This window comes from Cyprinus carpio, chromosome B5 (genome assembly GCF_018340385.1).
Source record: "Cyprinus carpio isolate SPL01 chromosome B5, ASM1834038v1, whole genome shotgun sequence".
Classification (NCBI taxonomy): Eukaryota; Metazoa; Chordata; class Actinopteri; order Cypriniformes; family Cyprinidae; genus Cyprinus; species Cyprinus carpio.
In genome coordinates this window covers 3110524-3137042 of record NC_056601.1, presented here as the reverse complement: position 1 = coordinate 3137042, position 26519 = coordinate 3110524, and the positions used below count along the sequence as shown (strand labels likewise).

Below are 26519 nucleotides of genomic sequence, written 5' to 3'. Positions count from 1 at the left end.
CATGTTATGAAGATCGCGTCAATTTTATTTCAGACTGTCTGGGTTAAGAATTATGTTCCAAACATAAATAGGATTTATATTTAAAGAATTACATATTTCATATGAAGTCTCGTAATATAATCTCCTCAAGGCTCGCGAATAGATGGATAAATGGATCAAATATCTTACGCGCTGCAGTGACGCGTCTGTCCACTGTGTGTCAGGCAGCGCTAGAGAGCTGATCTATCGTCACTGTAAACTCAAATGTGTGGTCTGGGAGGGCAGATGGCACTCTTCTGCGATCTGACGGGTTGCAGGCAAGCATTTCCGTAGTGTAGTTTTTAATGTATCATGACAGAGGGTCCGCTGTCTGACTCGTCTGTCCTAATTTCAAGCTAAAGCCAGACATACATTATTTCACACAGAGCAGGCAGTGCAGATGCATGCACACATTTAACTCCTCCGCACGCGCGTCCGAGATCCGCTTTGAGTGATAAAACACTTTTAAACGCATTCAATCATCATGTCAAAGCGGTGCATGCTTTAAATCTTTCCGTGGACGGTTCTGGGTCGATAATACATGGTAATACCAACGTTCCCGGAGACAAGGATGTCGAAACGGCTGCGAAATAGCGAAGTTTGTGCGGACTGCAGCAGTTCTGGTGAGTATATTCCGGGTACGAGGGAATTCTAATAAAATACCTAACTTGTATCAGATGATATTACTGAATTAAGCGACTGAATGATAACATTTAGTTATACAGATGTATGATTCAGATTTTGACGCTAACCTCAATTCAGCTTTGGATATATGAATGAATATAATATATAAATGTTGTGTTTTGGAGTGTAATGATGTAGTAGCCAAGTTACGTCTCAAAACCTAGTAAGATGTCTATCTAGACAGCATTTTAGGCATCAGAAACGCGTGGCCAAATGTGCTGCACGCTGGCAGCTCAGACAGAGCCATTGCATGCATGCATGTGTTTTCAGCTTTAAATGATGCTCAGTCACACTGTATTCTACTTTATTTTTTCTGAGGAAATAGGTAAATGTACTCTATTGATCCTCAAGCTGTATCCCTGATTAAAACATCTACAATATCTAGTTTCTAGATGGTGTAAGTTTGCTTAAAGGTGAGATTTTATTCATGTCTTCTATCTCTGAGAAGTCAGGGCAGTGCATGTTTTTGTTAGGGTCACTTGTTAGTAATACTTAATGCTATTTATTACTAGACAGTGACCCTAACCAACACATGCAGTGCCCTAACTAACTTCTGAGAGACTGAAAAAATAAATAAAACATCACATAATATTGTTGTCCTCATTACACGATCAGAGTTTAGACCTCTAAATGAGACGAGAAACACACTTATTTAATTGCAGACATGCTTAGAGAACAATTTCATAAACCCTATATTGTTACTAATTTAAGAAATGTTCTTCTTTTTGTCCTGTGTTTTGTTTATGTTGCGTTGTTCTTATTGATTCCCCTTGATTAGTTACGCCTCGGTCACCAGCTGGCCTGGGCTGCCCCGGCTTGTCAGTATCAGTTGTTAGGGTAAATATTTGTAATCATTTGGCACTTGGTTTTATTTTAGCCGTTGTAGCACTTGATGGGCAAGAGAGCAGCACTTGGCTTGAAGAGAACGGAGAGGGAGGGAGAATGATGATTGTGCCAGGTGCTTGATTCTAGCCCTTGGCCTCTTTGCAGCTGTTGTTTGCTACTTCCTGTGCTTGAAGGGAAGTGACTTTTGCTTCTAGGCTGCTCTCTGCTTATCAGTGGATCAGTTTTTAATTTAGATAGCTCATGTTTCTGTCAGACTGATGCAATAGTGGTATCATATGTTCCTCACGCAGGCTGTGAAGCCCTAATTGGTTATTAACTTCGTAAGTGCGGGCATCTCCAATAGCCTGCCCACCTGATGTAGTAAACGATGCGTTTTAGTCTAGATTTATCCCTTTAGCTTTCTTCACTTAAGTTAGGGAATAGGGATCGTATTTGCAATCCTCTGAGGTCAACATAGACGGAAGAAAGTAAACTTAATCAAATGATTTTTTTTTTCAGTAACATTTATTATGTTAATATTTTGTTTTTGTTTTTTGAGGGGATTTTTTTTGGTATATTCACCATAATTATTTCTATCTAAAATAATACAAATAATTAAATAATTTTTCTAATAGCCTAATACATTAAGTTAGAAACGGAGCAATAGAGCATTGGATTTAAAATGTAATGCGTAGAAGGTAGATTGGTGTCATGTGGTGTGAGAAATAAATATTTCTATATAAATGTATGTATTTATTTATACCTTTTATGTATTTCCTAGTTGCTAAGAGTATTTTCAGACATAATTACTTACTTTTATTGGGTTTTGCATTTGGATGTTCAGACATGATCAATAACTACTTTATTATGGCTGATTTGTACATTGTACAAAAACAATATTTTTTTGTATTTCGCATTAATTTCATATGCCAGTTATTTTTTATCACAAAGATCACAGGTGTGACTGTATTTTTAATGCCATTTATCCTTTTCTAAAAATATACAGATTTTGTTTGTATATCAAATGCAACCAAAATCACTGAGTTTTGCACCATTTCAATCAAATATATATATAAAAAAAATCGTAATAATTGAATTATTCATAATATTTGCTTCAGATTTTAATCATATTAAATCAACATTTAATTAGAGAAAGCATTTGTCTGTATTCAGTGTGAAAATAAATCCCCAAAACTCTCTGTTCTTGGGGAATTCTGACACACTAGAGCGCTGACTCACATCGTTGTTTCTGAAGGAAGTGAAATCACAAGTTGGCCAGAATCTGCCCTTAGGAAAAGTTGGGTTGGGGTTGGGGTTGGGGGGGGGGTATGATGCAGAATATATGAACACGTCTTGTGCTGCTCAGACACATTAGTCATAGGTCCAGTGTGGTTGGCCCCACTTTCACTGATTTGGCATCATGACTCAGTGAGGGAGTTGAGACTATGACATATTCTATTAAAAACTGGCTTGGTATGGGACGCTCCTGAAGGACGAGTGCCAGTGACAAGTGTTAATGTATGAGCAGTGACTCTGTCTCTGGGTCATTGAGTTTGTCTAGTGTAGTAGTGGGGGATCTCTGAGCAATCAAGTGTTTGGGCCAACTGGCGGGTCGTGGCCTAAAAATGGGTCGCAGTTTACAACTAACCATATAATGTGCTTAGTATAGCAAAGTGATGAAAAAATGTAAGTGATAATACCGCTGCAATATTTAGCCTTGTGTTTGTTGCACGTGTTAGGCTGGTAAATCATTCTTCTGCTGTTGTTTATGCATTTATAAAAATTATATAAAATGGCCTTCTCAGCCATTCAGCCAATCCAAATTTTATTTTATGCCGTTCATGGTAATTTCATACAGTTTTCAATACTGATTAGATTTTTTTTGTTACTGTGTTGGGTTGCAACTTGATGTAAAATCTGAAGTTAAACCAGTTTTAAACATAATTACACTGCAGTGGATAATCTACTCGAACAATCTCGAATAAGGTAGTGAAAGTAAAGCTGTGCAGTGTTTCCCAGTCACCTGCTCGTACCCTGGAAGTAAAGCTCAGCTGCTTAGCATTTGTTGTGGTTTGAGGCATGTATTTGTAAGAGGAAGTCAGTGTGTGTAGCTGTACATAAAAGGATGACATTCAACCCTTGCTACTGTGACCTTATAAGGAAGAACTCAGCTCCGCATTTTGTTTTCGTCATATATTACATCACATGCATATTGATACTACATATTTTTTTCTAGGAAAAACATCAGATGCTCATATTTACATGTGATGTGTATCTCTGCGACTAGTAATGGTTAATCAGACTATTATAGTGGGACATAAGTAAATGAATATTTTAAATAAATAAGTGCACTTTACAGTAAACTTTTTTATTTTTAATGTAAATGAATCTGTCATGAAATCAAAACCAGAGTTGTTTTAGTGTGATTGTGGTACTATTATGATTATAGTTTTGTAGAGTTTATTACATAAACTATAATATGATTTTTTTATTATTATTATTAATACTTATTTTAATTCGTTTTTTTTATTGTGTTTTCCATTTTATTTTAAGTTTTATTAATTTTGTGGTGTGGTTGTTGTCTTTTTCAATTAGATTTTTTTTATGTCTATATGGTGTTAATTTATTTTATTTTTTTTCAGTTTACATCATGTTAAAGTAAATAAAACATAACACACGTGTTTCCTTGGCAACAAGCTGAAGTAAAATACATTTTTAATATTTTATTTCAGTTTTTAAAATTTTAATATTTTATTTCAGTTTTTAAAATTTTAATATTTTATTTCATTTCATTGATGGATTATTTTATTTCAGGTAACAATGTTTTTTTTTATGGTTTTAGTTAAATGTAATAACCTTAATCAAAACATGCTTTCTAGTTTCACATTTGTGATGATTCATTTGTGCATGTTAACTTTACCAAAAAAATATAAGTTCAAAATATAAGCTATTCCAGAAGTATAAATGTATCCCATTTCATGTTGATTTGATTGTGCATTGTTTGAATTAGGTTTGGCATTAGACAAGTGCATTTTAGTTCATTTTCTTCAGTGCATTCTTGTAACAGCCTTTTAAAAGTATTGTGTTTCTGTTTTCATTCTCATACACCAGCCAAAAAGCTCCATTAGTGTTATTGTGTATATCGATCAGTGATCAACACGCTGCTGAGACACGCTGTTGTTTACTTCCTGTTAATCTGTTGATTTTCTTGGGATCCCTTAGATCCTCGCTGGGCGTCTGTGAACAGAGGAGTGCTGATATGTGATGAGTGCTGCGGGGTTCACCGCAGTCTGGGCCGCCACAACTCACAAGTGCGGCATTTGTCAAACACACCCTGGCCGCCCACCCAGCTACAGGTGAGCTGAACTCTCAGACAAGTATGCACCATGGGAACCTTTTATAATGCCACCCTGCTTCATCCGAGAATTTACAACATTATAATAATAGGGGTACTGCGCTCTTGTACTCGTACTCATTAAAATGCCCCGATACCAAACGCCAATACCGTATCCAGTCTAAGAAACACCAACAACAGAGAGCAGAATGGAGTTACTAGATATTAAGGATGAAGTACATGAATGTAATTAATACAATGTTAAACATTCAGTATTAACGCCTGTAAAGCTGATAAGCAAAGCGTGAGTGGATTGAGCGCGCAGTGGCACAGATGCACGAGCTCGTCGAGTTAATATCCCTATTTATTTATTTATTTTATCACTGGAAAGTTTGTAGTTTGGTCGAATATGTCAAAAACAAGTAAAACAATGCGCAAGTTACTAAAGGTATGCTGCTTGATGGTAAGTTGCATGATCGCTCACTTAGCACACGCATCATTTGGATTAATACTAAATCGTAAATATAAAACGATGTTATGGCTGATGTTGATGTTTACAGTGTTGGTAGATTTTGAACCATACTCAATCTCTAACTTCGGAAAATATGTAATATTGTCAAATATTATTATGATGTAAAATAACTTTTTTCTATTTTAATATACATTAAAATGTAATTTATTCATGTGATGCAAAGCTGAATTTTCAGCATCATTACTCCAGTCTTCAGTGTCACATGATCCTTCAGAAATCCTTCTAATATGCTGATTTATTATCAGTGCTGGAAACTGTTGTGCTGCTTCATATTTTTTTTTTTTTGGAACCTGTGATACTTTTTTTCAGGATTCTTTGATGAATAAAAAGTTAAAAAGAAGAGCATTTATTTAAAATAAAAATCTTTTCTAACAATATACACTACAGTTCAAAAGTTTGGGGTCAGTAAATTCTTATTTTTTTTTAAAGAAATTAAAACTTTTATTCAGCAAGGATGTGTTAAATTGTTAAGAAGTAATAGCAAAGATTTATATTGTTAGAAAAGATTTATATTTTGAATAAATGCTGTTCTTTTTAACTTTTTATTCATCAAAGAATCCTGAAAAAAGTAATCGCAGTTTCCCAAAAAATACTTGGCAGCACAACTGATGCCAACATTGATAATTCTAATAATAAATCAGCATATTAAAATGATTTCTTAAGGATCAAGTGACACTTTATACTGGAGTAATGGCTGATGGAAATTCAGCTTTGCATCACAGAAATAAATTATATTTTAAAGGATATTAAAATAGAAACCATTTTTTTATTTTGTAATAACATTTTGCAAGATCACAGGTTTTTTTTCTGTATTTTCAATCAAATAAATGCAGCCTTGATGAGCAGAAGTGACTTCTTTAAAACACATTACAAGTCTTACTGATCCCAAACTTTTGACCGGTAATGTGTGTGTGTGTGTGTGTGTATATATATATATATATATATATATATATATATATATATATATATATATATATATATATATATATATTATATATATATATATATATATATATATATATATATATACACTGTATAATTAACTTGTCCAATACATAGTGTAAGACTAGTTGAATACTTGTGTTCCAGCTCTAGATAGGTGGTTAAAATTAGGTTTACAGATCACAAGGTAATTATATCCCAGTCTTGATTTAAGCAAATGATAATTAAAATGATAAATTGATTATCCATTTTATTATAGACAGAGATTGAGAGATTCATTATCGAAGATGATTCATCTACGATAATGAATGCGATATTGCATAGCTTGTCAGTGAACTACGGCTCTGTCTATTAAATGCTGCTCCATCTGAAAGCAGGTGATGAAAACTTACTGCTAATCAGGGAACCGGCTTTACTGACGAGATCATCGCATGCGATATATCACCCAGCCGTAGTTTTAATCCAGAAATGTCTCATCTTCATGTGTCCTTGTGTAGTGCATTTTTCCACATTCTTATTTACAGATCTGGGTTTTTTAATCCATCAATGGAGTCTTTTGAATGGTTGTAAGAAAATGGTTTATTGGTGTGTGACCTCACTGGAGGGCCATCCAACAGAGAGTGTGACTCACAAAGCATATTTAAAGGAGCATGTTGTCATAATGAATTTTTGTCTTGTGATGTATGCCCTCAATTTCTTTCTAATTCACAGATGGTTCAGACATTATACAACAATGGTGCTAATGCAATATGGGAGCACACTCTGCTGGACCCGTCATCCATGACGAGCGGGAAACGCAAACCCAATCCTCAGGATAAAGTCCAGTGAGTAATAAAAAGCATAATACAAAGGTGTTTGTTTGGTATGCACTTCCATTCAAAACTTTGGGTCAGTAAAATACATTTTTTTTGCAAGAAATCAATACTTTTATTCAGAAATGATGCATCAAATTGATCAAAAGTGACAGTGAAGTCATTTTTAAGGTTACAAAGGATTTCCATTTCAAATAAATGCTTAAAATTAACCTGGAAAATATTAACCAGCACAAATGTTTTAAAGGTTGATAATAATAAGAAATGTTTCTTGAGCAGAAAATCTGCATAATAGAATGATTTCTGAAGGATCATGTGACACTGAAGACTGGAGTAATGATGCTGAAAATTCAGCTTTTCCATCACATGAATAAATTGTATTTTAAAATACAATAAAACACACATTTTAAATGATGATATTTCATAATGTTACGGTTTTCACTGTGTTTTTAATTGAATTATTGGTGAGCACAATAGAGTCTTTTCAAAACCATTAAAAATGATCAACCCCAAACTTTTGAACGGTCATGTGTACAAAAAGTGTCTGAAATACGCCCAACTGTTAACTGGCTCTCTCTAATAACTCCATTATTTCTCTCACCCGAAAAGCCCTAACAAAACAGAGTTTGTAAAATCTAAGTATCAAATGCTGGCTTTCGTCCATCGTTTACCCTGTCGAGATGACGACAGTACAGCAGCTGCTGATCTAAGCAAGGTAAGGAAAGAGCTACCTGTTTTATAGTTTTATAGTGTGAAAATGAAGTGATGAGTGGCCAAGTATGGTGCCCCATACACAGAATTTGTGATCTGCATAGTAGTAAACCTTTGGGTTACTAGTCTTGACTCTCTATCCATTAGGTCACTGCCTCACATGAACATGCCCCACATTTATGGTTGATATTTCTGTTATTCAGTTCTTTCAAATATTCGATGCATTCATTATGGTAAATTTTTTCAGACCCGGCATGCATTATTGTTTCTCTAGCACGTCTAATACTCATCTGATGCATCTGTCTTCTATCAGAATTTTTGAAATGTCTCTATTGATGTACATTGTATTTGATTCTTTAGCAACTCCACTCCAGCGTTAGAACCGGCAATCTTGAGACATGTTTGCGGTTACTTTCGCTTGGGGCTCAAGCCAACTACTTCCACCCGGTAAAAACCTCTGATCTCACCTTAATGTTATTATATTCAGTTATGCTTTCCAAAAATACTACTCATTTGTAATGGTTCTGCACTCCTTTGAACAGGAGAAAGGGAACACCCCGCTGCACATCGCAGCTAAAGCAGGCCAAGTGTGCCAGGCTGAGCTTCTCTGTGTTTATGGGGCAGACCCTGGTGCTCCTGACTCCAACGGCAAAACGCCCATCCACTATGCAAGGTAATAAATAGCTAATGCATTAATGGTCAAAAGCCACTCGGCATTGAAATCTTCATTTATTTATTACTTCGTCAATGTGGTGATTTAAAAGAATACTTGTCAAAAAAAAAAAAAAGTCATACAGGTTTGGAAAGACATGAGGGTAAGTAAATGATGACAGAATTTTAATTTTCAGATGAACTATCACTTCCATCACAGTGTTATTTTAGTGTTATTTATATACTAGAATAAAATACATTAGTATTTGAAATGATCTTATTTTTATATTTTCAGCTTTATTTAAAATATATAGTTTTGCTAATGTTATGTGCTAATTTTGTTTTATTTTTAGTACTTCAACTGAAACTTGCTCTATAAATTCTATAAAATTTTTTATCAAATACATATATTTTACTTTGTTTCAGCATAATTTTAATTACCAAAAAATTACCATTGTAATAGTTTATTTTAGGTAACAGCAACAAAACTGGTCCACAGATCTGTATGGTGTCCAGTTTGTCATTTTATGATTCGGACGGTCTGCTGTGCGCACTATTAATGGTACATATTTTATTAAGGCTGTGAGAAGGACCGCGAGCACTGAGGGCAGCATTTGGCACAGTACCCTAAAGTTCAAAAATAAAAACCCATGTGTCATAACGTCATTGTGTTGTTTGTAATCAGGCAAGCTGGCCATCAGGACCTGGCAGACAGACTGATGGAAATACAGTATGAGCTCACAGACAGGCTGGCCTTCTATCTCTGTGGGCGGAAGCCTGGTGAGTCACAGCACAGAGCGATGGTGTACTATCATGATAAGAACTGATGTTTTGATATCCAGCTGATGAAGCCAGTTTATAGCACACTCTTGTATTAGTGGGTTATGGCCTTCAGAGTGCCAGATGGCTCAATAAAATAGCGCAGTGATGTTGGAGTCAGCTTAATAGGCTTTATTGCTTTAGTATGGATCTTTATCCGTGGATTGTCAATTGAAAATGTTAAACCATTTCAATACTGTCAATACATTCTGTTTTTCAGACCACAAGAATGGACAGCATTTCATTATACCGCAGATGGCGGATAGGTAGTAACAGTCTAATGCATTCTGATGTATTCCTGTGTGAACTGGGGCCATTTTTATGAGATGGTCCTCACAGAAGAAGACAAGATCCAGGGAGCATGTTTGGATCCAACCACGCCCCCTGGATCTTGTGTTCTGCAGTGAGGGGCTACTGATTTTTATAGAAGTTTCTTCTAGAGGAGTATTTTGGGATGTGCTTAGTCATGTTTTGCTTTCGCCGTTTAGTAGTTCTGTCTATTACAGATAAAAGTCTGTCTAATTGTCAGATAGAACTAATAAACAAAGGAATTAAAAGGTATACAATAAAGTAATGTATCGATTGCTTTATATTATTAATAACAGAAAGGCAAACATTATAATAATTTATTTATTGTGATAGATGACAGATTTATATCGGCCACCCTGCTCTCTTAGATATCGGCATCGACTGTCGAAAAACAATATCGGTCGACCAGTATACTGAATAATTCTGATCGCATCCCAGAATACGTCCCAGGTGGAGATAGTGATCCAAACAGGTTTTTAAGGTTCAAATAATTTAACATTAATATCTTGCCGTTTCTTTTTTTGCCGTCTTTGATGAAAAAGAAATGTGTAAGTATTTTACATAGAGACTGGCAATTGAAAATTAAATTTCATGTTTATTTTTGGCCATTACAGACTTTTATAATAATGCTATTTAATAGTCAAAGAAAACTAATATTATTCTCCATTTTATTCTCTTTTATAGCAGTCTGGAGTTAACAGAGTTTGCAAAAGCTGCAAAAAGAAAGCTGCAGTCTGTGAGTCCTCTTTATATTTATTTTACTTTACTTTAAGCAATACATCAGGCCCTACAAATTCATTTTATCTTTTTTTGTAGCAAAATAATAAACTCATGCTTTATTATTTTAAGCGGAATATTGAATTAAATAGTCTTTTCTAAAATGTGGTCACATAGCATTGACTGTGTTTCAGGTTTATCTGTTGAAATGTTGTCACCCTTACTGAAAACAATCTATTACAATCTACAAAAACCATATCCTTATTGTTTAGTACCAGATAAATGCTACTGTGATTGCAGAGATAAACAATGCCATTTGTTAGATGCATCTGAAGATTATAACTTTAAATAGATATATTTTGCTAGTAGATTGTAGTGTAGATATACACTGAAGCAAATGGCCTTCAAGTGTCGCAACAGCCCCAAAACCGTTATCTGCCAGTCATTAATGCAAAAGACAGCATCTTTATTTGCTTCAGATATGCCTTAATACAGTTTTACACCCGTTGAGGGCACAGATGACTGATGCAACCCTGCCAATATCATTGCAGCTCAGTGATCATTTGTTCGAGGAACTGGCGATGGATGTGTACGATGAAGTGGATCGAAGAGAGACAGATGCAGGTGAGATGATCTGCATTTGATCAACACAATAGAAAGAACAGACTCAGGAAATGTACGTTATACGAGTGCAAACTTTGATGAGCACTTTCTTTGTATCTGGTGCAGTTTGGCTGGCCACTCAGAACCACAGCACCTTGGTAACAGAGACAACAGTTGTGCCTTTCCTTCCTGTAAACCCAGAGTACTCATCAACAAGAAACCAGGCAAGTTCTGAACAGAAAGTTGCTATGGTTTTACTAAAGCCTTTTTAACAGGAAATAAAGATATTGCACTTTGACACGTGACATTTTATAACACCTTTTATGCAGTGTTTGCAGCTAGAAGTGCAACAAGCAGAAATGTGCCAGACGACACAAAATTAATAAAAAAGTAAATGGCATCAAAACTGTTATGCACTGAAGCATAAAAGCCAAACTACAAATGATAGATTTGTATATAATGCATTATTTAATTTTTTTTTTTGAGAAGTTGTGTCTTTTAACACAGACACCTAACTAAGAAAGCTGTGATTTTGTAATAATCTGTCCACTTTCAACAATAAAATTAAAGAACATTACTATAAATCTACTTTAGTAGTTTCTATATGCAGGTGGGCATCTTTGTCCATTGCCATTTTAAGGCACATTCAAGAAATAGTTCTCCCAAAAACGAAAAATTTCTGAGATTTAGAGAAATTTAGCTTTGCATTACTTGCTCACCAGTGGATCCTCTGCAGTGAATGGGTGCCGTCAGAATGAGAGTTTAAACAGCTGACAAAAGCATCACAGTAATCCACACCGCTCCAGTCCATCACTTAAAAACTTGTAAGTGAAAAGTGCGTATTTGCTTGCTATCATTTAAGGGGTCGTTACGTTTCTTATTTTACAAAGAGTTCAAGATCTGGACATTTCAGAATGGTTATGTTAAACTGGAGAGTTAGTTTTGAGTTCTGAAACTTGCAGTTGCTTCTTATTTGTGTAAATATCAAGAATATTTTGATTGAACCGGACTGGAGTCATGTCGTTCACTGTAATGTTTTTCTCAGCTCTGACGGCGCCCATTCACTGGTTACCAAGTGACGTAAAGACCAATTAGTTGTTCAGACAATTAATATACAATTAAATCATCACTGAATTTCTTTTATAGGGAAGACAAAAGCTGGCAAGGTTTAACGCTCATGAATTTGCCACACTTGTGATTGATATTCTAAGTGATGCAAAGCGACGCCAGCAGGGCAATTCAGTCTCAAGTCCTAAAGGTACGGTCTGCATTCATCAGTCGTTGATTTCTTTTAATTTCCTGTTGATGTTTCATGATTGTTATGTCTACGACTTCATAGACAATGTTGAGGTATTCTTCAAAAGCGTGGGTAGTCGTCATGGAAGTGAAAGTCAGGAAATCGACCAGCCGGACTATGACAGTGTGGCGTCCGATGAGGACACGGACACTGATTTACGAGTGGGCAAAGCAGACCGAGCTAAGGTAGACCTGTAAAGCATGAGGAACTTTGTCTTGTGCCATTGTTGACGTCACAGTGTCGATACGCACATGTCGGCTCTCTTCTACTTTTCTCCTCAGAGTCTGGACTCTGATCTGTCCGATGGACCGATTTCTGTGCAGGAGTTCCTGGAGGTAAAAAATGCGCTTTCTGCATCGGAGGCCAAAATTCAGGAACTGATGAAGGCCAATAGTAATCTGAGTGAGGAGCTGAGATTGATGCAGAAAAAGGTACCAGAGACTCAGCCGTGAGCACTGAAGGCCCTGGTCAGAGCAGCATTTCTGCTCTTAAACAGAGCAAGACTGTCTAACCCCTACACCTGCACCTCTTCTCACACGCGAGATGGCAAAATTGACAAGGATTATGATTCTTAAAGTCCTCTGGAATGCTGATGTCAAAACAATACTGTAATAACCACTCCAAGTGTTCAGATAACCAGCATGACCTTGACCTATAAACCATTGGAAAAGACGTACAGTATTAGACACGTGAAACCGAAACATACTGACGGTTTGCATTCGAATGCAGATGATTAGTTGGCATGCTAACCTCCCTAACCACAAACCTTATTTAGAAGTTGGCTCTTGCATCAGCATGACTCATTTTAATTGTCTGTGTTCTATATGTATGTGCATTATGCATGGGTTTCCAGAATACAAATCAGAGCTAAAATTATTGATTGACTGTAAAATGATTTTGAATAGAATTTGGAGCCTTTACTGTCATCATTTCCTACTCTTTCACATTGACAAATCCAAGATGATCAATTATTAATTAAGTTGGAGTGAATTCGCTTGCATTCACTGAAGTGTTTAATATAGAAATGAGGGCAGTCTCTAAATGGCCCTGCATTTAAAGAAGTTACAGTTTCAGCCTTCCTGTTACATTTCTTATTTAATTCTAGTCAAAGTGGTGATTAGTGTACTTCAAAGATTTGGTTATGGATGATTTTGACTGTTCAGTCCTCTCATAAAAGAACATGTTACTAGTTTCGTTGTGTTGTATGGCTTGTTGCTTAAAATGTATTGCGAGTTGAAAGTGGTTTTGGATTCTATGTATTCCCCCACACAAAATGATGGATACTAATTGAAATGATTATGATTTAAAAATTTAGACCATTGTGACATTTGTGGGATAAAACTGTGTGGCTTTGCATTCGATGCACATCTCACTGGGTAAAAATAGAGATGGCCAGAATCATGTTATCATGAGTGATGTCTTCAGGCTCTTTTGTTATGCTCTGCATTTCCTTTCTGATCCTAGCCAACGTGTCTGCTCGAGCTCTTTGGCTTCTCTCTAAGCTGCAGAGTGAATCTCTGTCTCTCTCCCTGTAGATTTTTAGGCACGTCTAACTTGTGCTTGTTCTGTGAGCATGTCTAGACATTGCATCTGCCTGTGCCTGCATGCTAAACTGAACTTTTTGCTGTTGAGAAATTTGGATTTATTGAGCAACTCCATATAATGGTTTTCTCAAAGTTCCCCATAAGATTAGAATGATTTTTCATCATAATTGTTCTTAATTACAAAAGTTAATTATTTGTATAAGATCTAAATAAATGTCTTGTTTTGTAGAACATTTTCATTTGGTTTTAATATATATCAAAAAAAGAAAAAAGTGTATATGTATGTATATATATATAAATATATATATATATATATATATATATATATATATATATATATTATTTAAATTGAACATTTATTTTAATTTGTAAATGGATTTTTTATTACGCCTGCAGTTTCATTCGGGAGAAATCCTTTGATATTATGCTAATTAGTATTAATTAGTGCTGTCAAATGATTAATCGTAATTATATAAAGACACACATACATCATATATTTTGAAAATATTTACATGTATATATTTATATTCATAATTTATATATAAATATATTTATTTAATATATAAATGTAACATTTTTCTTAAATATATATGTGCATGTGTGTGTATTTATATATACATAATAAATATACACTGTACACAAACATATACTATGTAAACAAAACCTTTTATTTTGGATGCGATTAATCATTTGACAGCACGTGTATTAATTATATTGATTATTCATAGGCCAGATTTGAAAGCTATTCCATCAAACTAAATAGTAGAAAATATGAAGTGGCTCATTTTTTTTTTCCCACTACAATTTTGTAATATTGGATCTCATTCACTAAGAAATCTAAATACAAAAATTATCATAACTAAGCATGATACGCAAAAATGTTTTGTACTAAAATTGATTCAAAATTTACGATAAAATTTATGTAATAACTGAAACCACACATACACAAAAATGCACATACTCTGGGTGGCCTTCCATTCGTGTTAAAATGAAAATTAATATATAAATATATTTCATATGTAATGGAGCTATGATGTTTCTCTGAATAACAACTCTGATATGAATTACGAGAACCTTTTTCATGAAAAGTTCTACTGTAGTCCACGCAATTATTAGTGAATTCAATTTTTTAATTCGTGGCTAATATGAAAATTCCGTAGGCCTGTAGCGGGCAACACTCGGGTGAAAACAGGATCTTTGAACTGAACATCATTTATTTCTTGACTGACAGTTTTTCCTGTAAGCTCAGCTTTGCTACAGTTTCTGCTTTTCTCTGCGTTTCTCTGGCTCACTCGTGTTTCTCTTCAGCTGCAGTCTCTGCAAAGCGAGAACAGCTCTCTCAGGCGGCAGGTCTCCACTCAACAGCCCTATCAGGCCCCCGGCGGCCCTGACCACCCCAATCCCTCCAGCCCCTCCTCCTCTTCCTCCTCTTCCTCCTCCTCTGCCCTGAAACGCCACCTCTCTGCACAGACAAGCCGCCCCATGTCTATGTATGAAACCGGCTCTGGTCTGAAGCCCTTTCTCCCCAAGGGAGAGACCCCTTATCCTGAGGAGACCTTCCCCACCCTGCAACCCTTCCCAACCTATGTAAGTAAAAACCTGCCTCTCGCCTCCTCTCCTTCTTTTTCTTCACCTTGCTTTTTAAATGTTGCAGCATGCTGATGGTGCGTTTCCAATTCTCTGTGCTTTCTGAGAGTTTCCAAAATACACTTTTTGGACTACTCCACGACGTATTACTTTACTTTGCATCCTATTAACTCACATAGCAGCTATTTCACCATATTTTCTGTTTCCTGTTTTAGTTTCATGTGTCAGTTGGGAGTTACAAAACATGTCTTTATGGCCAACTCGGTGCATAAGTCACACGGTCTCATTCTCATTGCTTTATGTGACTTGGTTTGTACGTAGAATTTTTATTTTTCATTTCATGCTCTAAGGTAAAGGTGCACTAAGCAATTTTATGACAGTATGACCGATAATCTTGTGCCAGGGTTTACTTAGAAAAAGTGAGTAATTGAATATGCTTCAAGCCAGTGTACCTCATTTTAAACCTATTTTTTAAGTATTAAACATTTATTAAGGGATACAACATTTCCACAATGGAAAAGGTTACTTTTTACATTTTTTTTGTTTGTTTGTTTTAAACCATAAAAATATATTTTGTGCATGTCACGGTTACTCTAGCTCATAATTCAGTATGGTCTTGATGTAAAATGCCCAGTATTTTATTTTCAGTTGTCTTTTTACAGTGTAAGTTCCTGTTTCACTTCCTTCATTTTTTTTACTGACCTTTTGAGTGTTGATATTAAAAAATTTTAACCCTATGGCTTTGCATCTCTTTTACTGAATTTTAATGACACTGATTTTTTTCCCAATGCATGTAAATGTTGCAGCTATTCAAACTTTATTCATCAGTCATTATTATTTAACACTGGATTTGTGCTTGGTTCTGTAAAACTATTGCTTCATGATTGTTCATAATTCATGACTAATATTAGTTTATAATGTTAATAATGTATTGGTATACACTACAAGTCAAAAGTTTGGGGTCAGTAATATTATTACGATTTAAAAAAAAAGAAATTAATGTTTAATAGTGATTATTAAAATTACTAATTGTTAATAATATTGATAGCTTTTATAAAGAGTGCATTTAAATTGATCAAATTAGACGATACATATATTTGTAATGTTACAAGAAACTTCCCTTTCAAATAAATGCTGTTCTTTTTAACTTTCTGTTCATCATTGAATATTAAAAACAAATGCATCGTGGTTTCCGTAAAATTATATTAAGTATAACAACTGATTTCAACATTGATAATAATAATATATGTTTCTTGAGCAGCAAATCAGCATATAAGAAGAATAATTTCTGAAGGATCTTGTGGCTGCTGAAAATTCAGCTTTGCCATCACAACAATAAAATGCATTATATGATTGTATTATACTATTTTACTGCATTTATTTGGTCAAAAATGCAACACTCTTTCAAAAATATTAAAAAATCTGGCCAACCCCAAACTTTTAAACTTGCATTTGTATGAATTAATATTAACTTAGATCATTTTAAGTTTCTACATTAATGCTAAAGAATTGAACCTCACTGTAAAGTGTTACCAAATTATTACTATTGACTGACTGACTATTTTTGTTAGATTGTTACTATTGACAACATCATGCCATCTTACAGAAGTCACCTGGTTCTCCAGCCCAGGCTCTCCATTATGGCCAAGTATTTAAAATATTTTGCATTTTTTTTTTTTTGTCTTTCATTCTTGAGTTTTATTTGCACCCCTTTTTAGATGGGAAAGGGTGTGTTTGTGGCCACCTCCTCTTCCCTCCCCTTCCTCCCCTCCTCATCCTCTCCGTCCTGTTTGCTGGATGAGAGTACACAAAAGGTTAAGTACGTTCCTCAAGGGACCAGACGGAAGCAGCCAGAACCCTTCACCTCCTCTCCACCCTCCTTCACAAACTCCTCCTCTGCCTCCTCAACTCCCATCCATCCCTTTTCCTCTTACACCTGTTGTGCTCCACGCATCACCATGCATGAACGGTCCCTCCACCAACCCTCCGGGGGCTGCTGTTTTCAACTGATACGTATTCCTGTCTTCACCATCATCCTCATAGATAGCACATGCATTTCCCAGGGTGCACTGCTCAGCTGCTACTGCTGCTGCTCACACATCTGTTCAGGATGTCTTGTAAAGCTACATGCTCTGGGCTGAGAGTGGAAAGAAGAAATGCAATTGTGAAATTAATATGTAAATGAGCTGGATTAGCTTGTTTACACGTGTGTGCGTGCAAATTGTAGTCATTTTAAAATTGGTGTTTCTGTTGTGGCTGAGTGTGTTTGAGCTTTTTGGGTCCTGTTTATTGGTTTTTAGCACTTTTCACAAAAAAAGCCACGTAAATATTGAAAATAATTTTTTTCAGTGCATCGATCTGACAATTTAAATCAATTAATCAGTCAATTTATTTATTTTTAAATTGTTTTTGAATACACTATACCATTCAACTACCGTTCCAAAGTTTGGGGTTGGTATTTGTTTATTTAATTTTTTGTGAAAAGTCTCTTATGCTCACTAAGGCTGTTTATTTGATCACAAATGCTGTAATAGTGTGAAATATTACCATGCAAAATAAGTATTTTAAGTATTTCAATATGTAATTTATTTTTCCTGTGATGCTAAGCTGGATTTTCAGCATCATTATTGTCACATGATCCTTCAGAAATAATTCTAATATGCTGATCTGCTGCTCAAGAAATATAATAATAATAATAATAATAATAATAAGTATTATTATTAATGTTGGAAGCATTTGTGCTCAATATTTTTGTGGACACTGATGCATATTTTTTTTAAGCATTCTTTAATTAATAGGAATTTCAAAAGATCAGCATTCATTTGAAATAGAAATCTTATAACATTAGAAATGTCTGTACAATCATTTTACTAAAGTCACTGCTAAACAGATAAAATCACACTGACCCCAAACTTTTGAACAGTACTGTATATCCTCACTTGAAGACGATTGAGAATCGGGATTTTTAGAGCTGAGAATGTTAACAAAAATAAAATCTACAGTTCAGTACACTGGGCATTAATATAATCAATTATTCATTTATTTTAAATTGTTAGATCATTACATCACAAAGCATTGGTGCATTTTTAAATCCCTACAAGGAGATGTGTTTAGAGCAGATGCATAAGAGTGTGTTCAGTGGAACATTAATTTGATTATTCCACATCATATGGCGGTTCTCCAAGCATCGTGACCGGTGCTGCCCTGATAACAAATTGATACAATACTCCGAGCGCTGCTGGCATCTGACCCCATTACCTCATTATCCTTGAGCACAGTGAATCATGCTTCAGTGAGACTGTCAAATATCTTTACTGTAAATGCTTTACTGCACTGTGAAGGAAAACACAGATCAGAGCCATGACCTACATTCAGTTTAACCCCTAAAGACACACAAGTTGTTTAACAGCTAATTTAATTCAGTTTTTTTTTTGCATCCACTGGTCATAGCTTCAAAACAAAGATGACCTAGTATCCACTGGACTTAAAAGTACTTTCAAGGAACTGTACACACTGTTTTAAAAAAAGTTTGGGGTTGTTATATTGCCTGAAATATCTAATGAATCTAATGCTAAGAGCTTGCTTATACTTGACTGACCATTCGAATAATGCAGATTGTTGAATTAAAAAATTAGTTTTATTTCATATGAATTACCAGACATATTGATCATCGCCGATTTCATTGCGTGCCACCTGTTCTTTTACTGTATCCTTTCCTGTCTCTTTAGGCCTCCAAATTTGACAAGCAGAGCAGTGTGTCTGATGGTGACTATGATAACACGGTTAACGAATCTGATCTGGATGACTCTGGGTATGTGTCCCGTTTCCTGAAATAACTCATGTCTCAAATCCTGCTGGCAAACAAAACCAGCCTTTTTCCCTCTGAAAATAAAAACTGCTAGTCATCTGCTTTTAGCCAAGTAAAGTGAGGAAACACACTGATGATGCTCTAAAGGCATCAAGCATGATTCATCCCTCCTCCCTCCTGGCAGCTTTGGCCGAAGATGTCGTCTGCGCAGCAGCGGCTGGATGGGAGAGAGCGGCTCTATACCTGAGCTGGACGATCACGAGAGTGAGCCTGACCCCAGTCTGCCCAGCACTGAAGACGTCATCCGTAAAACTGAGCAGATCACCAAGAACATCCAGGAACTGCTGAGGGCTGCGCAGGAGAACAAGCATGAGAGGTGAGACGATGTCAGCATTTCTCCATCATCATATATGGCAGCAAAAAATCTGATCTCATTTCATTCCCTTCTTCCTTTTGTTAACTTCTGCCACATATTTAACAATTTCACATGTAAATTGTTGGCACATTTCATGAGTAGGTTACAAATGAAGGGATAGTCCACCAAAACATTCAATTCTTCTTTTACTCATCAAACTGTATGACTTTATTTCTTCTACAGAACATAAAAGAAGATATTTTGAAAATTGTTGGTGACATTTTTGAACATATCTTCTTTTATGTTCCGTAGAAGAAATAGTCACACAGGATTTGGAATGATATGAAGGTGATGACAGAATTTCCATTTTTTGATGAACTATGCCTTTAAAACATTAGAGACCAATCAATATTTTTAGGTGTGAGAATTTTTAGATATTTCAGATGAAATCTAACATAATACATACACATATGTGTGTGTGTAAATATTTTATATATTTTTATTCTAACTACTTGTTTTCTGTTTATTAAAAACGACGATCTAACACTACCATTCTCAATTCTTTTTATATTCTGATTTATAAAATTTATAAAAAATTGACCCTCTAACATTAGTGTTCTTTATTTGTTTTCTATTCTGTCTACATGTTTTCTTTTAGTTATTATTAAAAATAAATATCCTTGCTATGTTACCTGGGACTTGTCACCGCACTTATGTATTGTTGCTCTTTTCTTGGTTTGATTGCTTCTTTTGTCCTCATTTGTACGTGGCTTTGGATAAAAGCGTCTGCTAAATGTAAATGTTAAATTCAACATGTATTCACTATAAATTCACTGTCCTTGCTAAATAAAGTTCTAATTTCTTTTTAGAAAAGAGGGGTCTTACTGACCCCAAACTTTTGAACAGTATATATCTGCAGATACAAGTGAGGCTTTTTGTACCCTATTCATGGAAAGTGCCTGTTTATGCAAATCACTTCTTTCCCAACCGTTGAATCAGTTCCTCCATTCATAGCTTCTCCATTTTCTGTCTACTCTCAATTGTCCGTGTTCATCATTTGGGGTCTGTCCTGTCGGGGCCCACGCTCTGTTTGGGTCCCGATCTGTCTGTTTCCCCACCAGTGCACCATGTGAGCAGAGGGAGAGTGTCCGCAGACTTAGACACAGTCTGGGTTGTTTCAGCACACTGGTGCCTTGGGCAGACAAGCCCCCGTCTCCCATGCAGTCCCTCGGCCTAAGAGCTCCCCACCCAGCCAACCCCAACAACCCTGCCTCCTGGTACTCTGGCCTCTGTCCCTGCCTCACAGGCACAGTGTCTACCTCTACCTCTCTCTTCATAACCTCATAACCCACTAATCTGAACATGAATGGAATATGCATGATTACTACTATGCTGAAGGCTTGTCAGTCTTCTAAACCTCACCTTTATTAGCAGGAACTCACGTTGGTGCACTTGGTTTCTCTTTTAGGAAAAAGCTTTGTACTGACATCCATCTAACTTTTGGTCTTTCTGTTTTGCACTGGTTGGTATTTCATTGCAAAATAAGCCGAGTTATTTTAAAGGTATTTCTCAGTTTGTTGAAAGATGTTTTACCCTCTTAAAATGGCGATGCATCATGTCTGCTGCACAACTAACGTTTCAAATAGATCTGCATGTTTTTGTGTGTGTGTGTGTGTGTGTGTGTGTGTGTGTGTGCGCGTGTGTGTGGATTTTTGCACAGAAATTATAACACTTACTGCATTTATTGCAACACTTGTAAATCAATCAAGGCAAATGTATTCCACACATTTTCTTAATATATCTGGAATTTTTTTGTGAACTGTGATGTCTGAGTGGAATAAAATCTCTACTATTCGACAAAAGGTATTTTAAAAAAAAAAGACAAAAAACTATCTGTATACAGTACAATATTATGGACAAACTGTTTTTTCCATGATAGTGTAAATGTCCAGCTTTAAGGCTCATTCACATCAAGAACAATAACTATATTAGTACTATAATAGTGTGTGCTGTAGTTTTTTTTATCTGCTACTTTAAATGCTCAAGCTTCTTAAAGCATTTCTGTGGTGTTAGTGGTTTTATCATTCATCGGCTCAAAATTGTGTGAAGAAAAAATAAAAAAAATGGTGTGAACAGGCCTTTAAAGATTTACATTCTGATTGCTCTGTTTATCTTCACTTTTCACTCTTCAAACTCTGATGTGGTTTTAATACAGTATCTATCATGTTCTCCTTCAATAGCTTTATACCCTGCGCAGAAAGAATACATGTGGCTGTGAATGAAATGGCTGCCCTGTTCCCCAAGGTGTGCACTTTCTCTCCACACTTCATAAATGCAATAATAATAAAATAACAACTTTAAATTATTTAAATGATGTTTATTTTAATTTTATGTTTCACTAAAATATTTTTGTATGGCTTAAAGGAATAGTTCACCCAAAAATTAAAATTCTGTCATTAATTACTCAGCCTCGTGTCCTTCTAAAACCATAAGACCTTTGTTCATCTTCGGACACAAATTAAGATATTTTTGATGAAATCCGAGAGCTTTCTGACCCTGAATAGACAGCAACACAACTACTACGTTCAAGACCCAAAAAGATAGTAAGGACATCTTTAAAATAGTCCATGTGACATTAGGGGTTTAACTGTAATATTATGAAGCTACGAGAAAACTTTTTGTGCACCAAGAAAAAAAAAATGTATTTCTTCTCTTCTGTGTCAGACTTCGACGCACATTCACGAGTCCCACGATGCACGCATGTGGCGCTGCTGACGCTACGACTTGTTTGCAAAGAGAGGAATGCACACACATACGTTGTGATACTCTCATGAATTTTAACGGCTATTTTAGTGATGTCCTTACTACCTTTCTGGGCCTTGAACGTGGTAGTTGCGTTGCTGTCTATCCAGGGTCAGAAAGCTTTGGGATTTCATCCAGATTATCTTAATTTGATGATATTCTTTGATGAACGAAGGTCTTACGGGTTTGGAACGACATGAGGGGTGAGTAATCAATGACAGAATTTTCAGTTTTGGGTGAACTATCCCTTTAAGTGTCCAAATACTTTCATAGAGCCATCTGGAGATATGGACTAGTAAGCCAAGTTATGAACCACTATAACAATCATACTTTTGATAAAATATTATTTCTAAATTATTTATATATATTATTATTGAAATAAGCTGATTTAAAAAAAATTATCATTTTATATATATTTTATCACTCAATTTTTTTTTATACATTTATGTGTCCAAATACCTTTGTGTAGTAGTTACCCAAGTATAATTATACTGAACTATAAAATAGTATTTTGTATATATTTGTTTCTGTATTTTCTCCTTTCCCAGAGACCACGCTCTGAGACGGTGAGGAGCTCTTTGCGATTGTTAACGTCCAGCGCAAACCGGCTGCAGAGTGAGTGTAAGAAAGCATCTCTTCTGGAGAGCAGCCCTGCAGCCGACGTGCAGTTGGTCACCCAGCAGGTCATCCAGTGCGCTTATGACATCGCCAAGGCTGCCAAGCAACTTGTTACCATAACCACCAAAGAGAACAACAACTGATCCTGCTTCCACCCATTTCCACCTGTAATGCAACCCTGGTATTATTTTATCAGTAATTATTAGGTATGTCACATGAGTTTTTTTGTAATTTTTTTTTAATCTAAGGTGTATTTGCATGTTTTTATTTTTTAAGGTGTCTGTGGTCATAAGATAAAGCCTGAAACGCTCTCAAGGGTTGTGTAAGAATGTGTATATACTGTATGTGGACCTGTGAAAGTGTATTTGACTAGATGGCAGTTGAGATGTGGATTGAGAAGGACTTGAGCAGAAATGAATCAGTAATAGAGCAGCCAATCACGTACTAAATATTCAGTAAATGCCTGACTTTTTGCACTATTCTGAAAACTTTGACTGCTTTTACCTCTTCATATTCAAACATTTAGGTAATTTTTTTTTTTTTTTTTTTTTGTGGTTTCTTGTTTTTGAATGATGTTAAAATAAAGATAATCTCAGTTAAATATATAATGTATAATAAAAAAATCTATTGTACAAAATATTCAGTTAATGAGGTCAGGTAGGCCTAGTTTAGGTACAGATACAATAAACTTGTAATTATAAAGATGTCAAATGAAGTATGAATTAAAAAAGATCATATTTCTTTTCATGCCGGCTGGATAAATCAGGTGGCTATAATTCAGATTTACAGTGTGCATTAGGGGTCGACCAATGATCGCTGTTGATATTAAGCAATTTTATGGTTATCTGTATCAGTCAATATCAAAACTGATTTGCTGATAAAATAATTGAAAAGCATTTAAAGAGAGTTTTTGTAAGAGCCCTTATTATTCTTAATTCTTAAAGAAATTAATTGTCATTTTTACACCAGACATATTGGTTCAAAATATTGGTTATCTGTCTACTTGATCTGTAGATATCGGCATCGGCCCTGAAAAATACACATCGGTCGACCTCTAGTGTGCATAACATAAATAAAGTGAGGAAATGTTAATTAAACTTAACCTCATATTTCATCAGTTATTTGGAGGTCAAGGTACAGTATTTAATTACACTGCAGATGAACAATCTCCACCAGCAGATACTGATACTGTGTTTGTGATGGTTTAGATGTGTTTTTGTTTTTTTAGATAGTTCCTCATATTGTACAGTACATTCAGTTCAGTGTTTTGGGCAGCTCTTAACTTCTCAGATCTTTTTTATTTCCTCTCTAAGTGTTTAAGTCTAGCCTGATCAGGTTAGTCTTACCAAACAGTTGTGCAGTGGACTGGTAGCTCAGTGTTAAAATTCCCCTTGAGTTTTGAGTGTTTGCAGTTGTTTAGATGAACTGGCCTTCCACTCATTAATATTATTAATATGCCTGTGGTTAAGAAGAAAATGTTTATTTTTTAAATAAACTTAATTTATAATTTTGAGCTTCAATTGTTGCTCCAGTATTTTTGTTAATATCAGAAACTGAGCCATATGAATAACGTGAAAAATAAAAGACCTAAACCTCAACCCAAATTATTTCTACTTCTGCTTGTTCTTTTTATGTTCATGTTTTTAAAACATTTTGTATGCCAAAATTAATTCTCTTAACTAGGGATGGGCAATATACCAGTAGAAATTTGTCAACTGGTAGAGATTTTGGCCCACAGTCTCCATTGCGGTTATTCGCTCATGTGACGTTGCTGTGCTACGTGGTTACGAAAACCTTAGTTTGTGCGTTTTTAAGCAGTGCGGTTTAAAAACAAGTGATTTTAAGCCATTGAAACGCAATCAAAATGCCAATCTTTTTAAGTATCTTTGCAAATACAGTAATTTAGGTCTTAAGTGGAAGCAAACAGCTGAGAAAGAAAACATGCATATTGGATCCGGCAGCTCTTAAAGTGACAGCAGTCTAATATCCCTGCTGTCTGTCATTCATATTAATCAAACAACAAAAGAGAGAAAATCTCTCACTTCTCTTGACTAAATAACATCTGTAACTTTAATAAGAAGAAATACATATTTAATTTACATAGTAAAGAATATTCAGCGTTTGTATTCATTTGATTACTTTATACAATGTGGCATTTCTTATTTATTTGTTCTACTGTAGTTTTTTGTCCTATTGGTTGTTAGTTTCTTATTCTTATTTTATTGCTGACTATTTACTTGTCTTCAGTGAGCTTGAGTTTTTTGTGATACTGACACTGATGACAAGACTTATGATACTTCTATGGTATCAAAAATTTTGAAATCATTAAGACCCTATTTAAAGCAAAAATAACTATATTGTGATATATACTGCTACTGTAAAATTACTATATTGTGATATACGATTTTGGTCATATCGCCCACCCCTACCCAGTTTATTGACTACTATAAGTATGTCATACATGTGTTTATCTTACCCAAAATTTTAAACATTGAGCCTTCCAGGCACTATCAAAACATTAAAGCAGGTCCACTCTGATCTCCACTAGAGGCGTTTAGCTGGTGTAGCAATATGGCTGACATGTTACATTGGAGAAGAAATTTAGATTTGGTTACAGAAGTACAAACCAAAATATCTGTGATGTTTTTATTTGTTTATTTATTTTTGTTTGGACTCTCATTCTGACGGCACCCATTCACTGCTGAGCAAATCATGTAAAGTTTCTCCAAATCTGTTCTGATGAAGCACTCATCTATATATATCTATCTATATATCTATATCTATATCTATCTATATATTCTATATAAATATATATTTATATATATGTGTATATATGTATGTGTACAGTACAGGTCAAAAGTTTGGAAACATTACTATTTTTAATGTTTTTGAAAGAAGTTTCTTCTGCTCATCAAGCCTGCATTTATTTGATCAAAAATACAGAATAAAAATGTAATATTGTGATATATTATTACAATTTAAAATAATTGTTTTTTAAATTTATTATACTTTAAATTATCATTTATTTCTGTGATGCAAAGCTGAATTTTTAGGATCATTATCACACAATCCTTTAGAAATCATTCTAATATGATGATTCATTATCAAAGTTGGAAAACAGTTCTGCTGCTTAATATTTTTTTCAGAACATGTGATACTTTTTTAGGATACTTTGATGAATAAAAAGTAACTAGTAAAAAAAAAAAAAAAAAAAAGCTATGTTTTTAAAATATAAATATTTTGTTAATAACAATATACACTACTGGTCAGTCATTTTTTTTTCTTCCTTTTTCTTAAATAAAATCAATACTTTTATTCAGCAAGGATGTGTTAAATTGATAAAAAGTGATAGTAAAGAAAATATATTATTAGAATATATATTAGAATATTTTTTTTTTTTTTTAATAAATGCAGTTCTTTTTAACCTTTTATTCCTCAAATATATTAGACAGCAGAACTGTTTCCAACACTCATAATAAAAATCAGAATATTAGAATGATTTCTAAATGATCATGTGATAGACTGGATGTTACATGTGACACTGAAGGCTG

General features: G+C 34.8%; 1 protein-coding gene across 10 annotated transcripts; it reads left to right on the top strand.

The window, feature by feature from the left end:
* The first annotated feature begins 81 nt into the window (after positions 1 to 81).
* Positions 82 to 24591, top strand: LOC109089999 (ARF GTPase-activating protein GIT2-like). Of its 10 annotated transcripts, none has more exons than XM_042723612.1 (21): positions 82 to 641; positions 4750 to 4883; positions 7047 to 7159; positions 7757 to 7862; positions 8219 to 8305; positions 8401 to 8531; positions 9195 to 9289; positions 9549 to 9594; positions 10180 to 10185; positions 10322 to 10373; positions 10906 to 10978; positions 11084 to 11181; positions 12104 to 12215; positions 12297 to 12439; positions 12578 to 12685; positions 15107 to 15385; positions 19114 to 19196; positions 19378 to 19569; positions 20670 to 20825; positions 21789 to 21852; positions 22899 to 24591. In XM_042723612.1, exons 1-21 carry the CDS (start codon positions 560 to 562, stop codon positions 23109 to 23111), a joined length of 2373 nt encoding a protein of 790 aa, XP_042579546.1. In that variant the 5' UTR covers positions 82 to 559; the 3' UTR covers positions 23112 to 24591. The 10 variants fall into 10 exon arrangements, with proteins under 10 accessions (XP_042579546.1, XP_042579552.1, XP_042579544.1 ...); XM_042723610.1 differs by having other exon boundaries at positions 87 to 641; positions 12536 to 12685; positions 22899 to 24590; XM_042723619.1 differs by lacking the exon at positions 20670 to 20825 and adding an exon at positions 17104 to 17199 and having other exon boundaries at positions 88 to 641; positions 12536 to 12685; positions 22899 to 24590.
* Positions 24592 to 26519: the final 1928 nt, after the last annotated feature.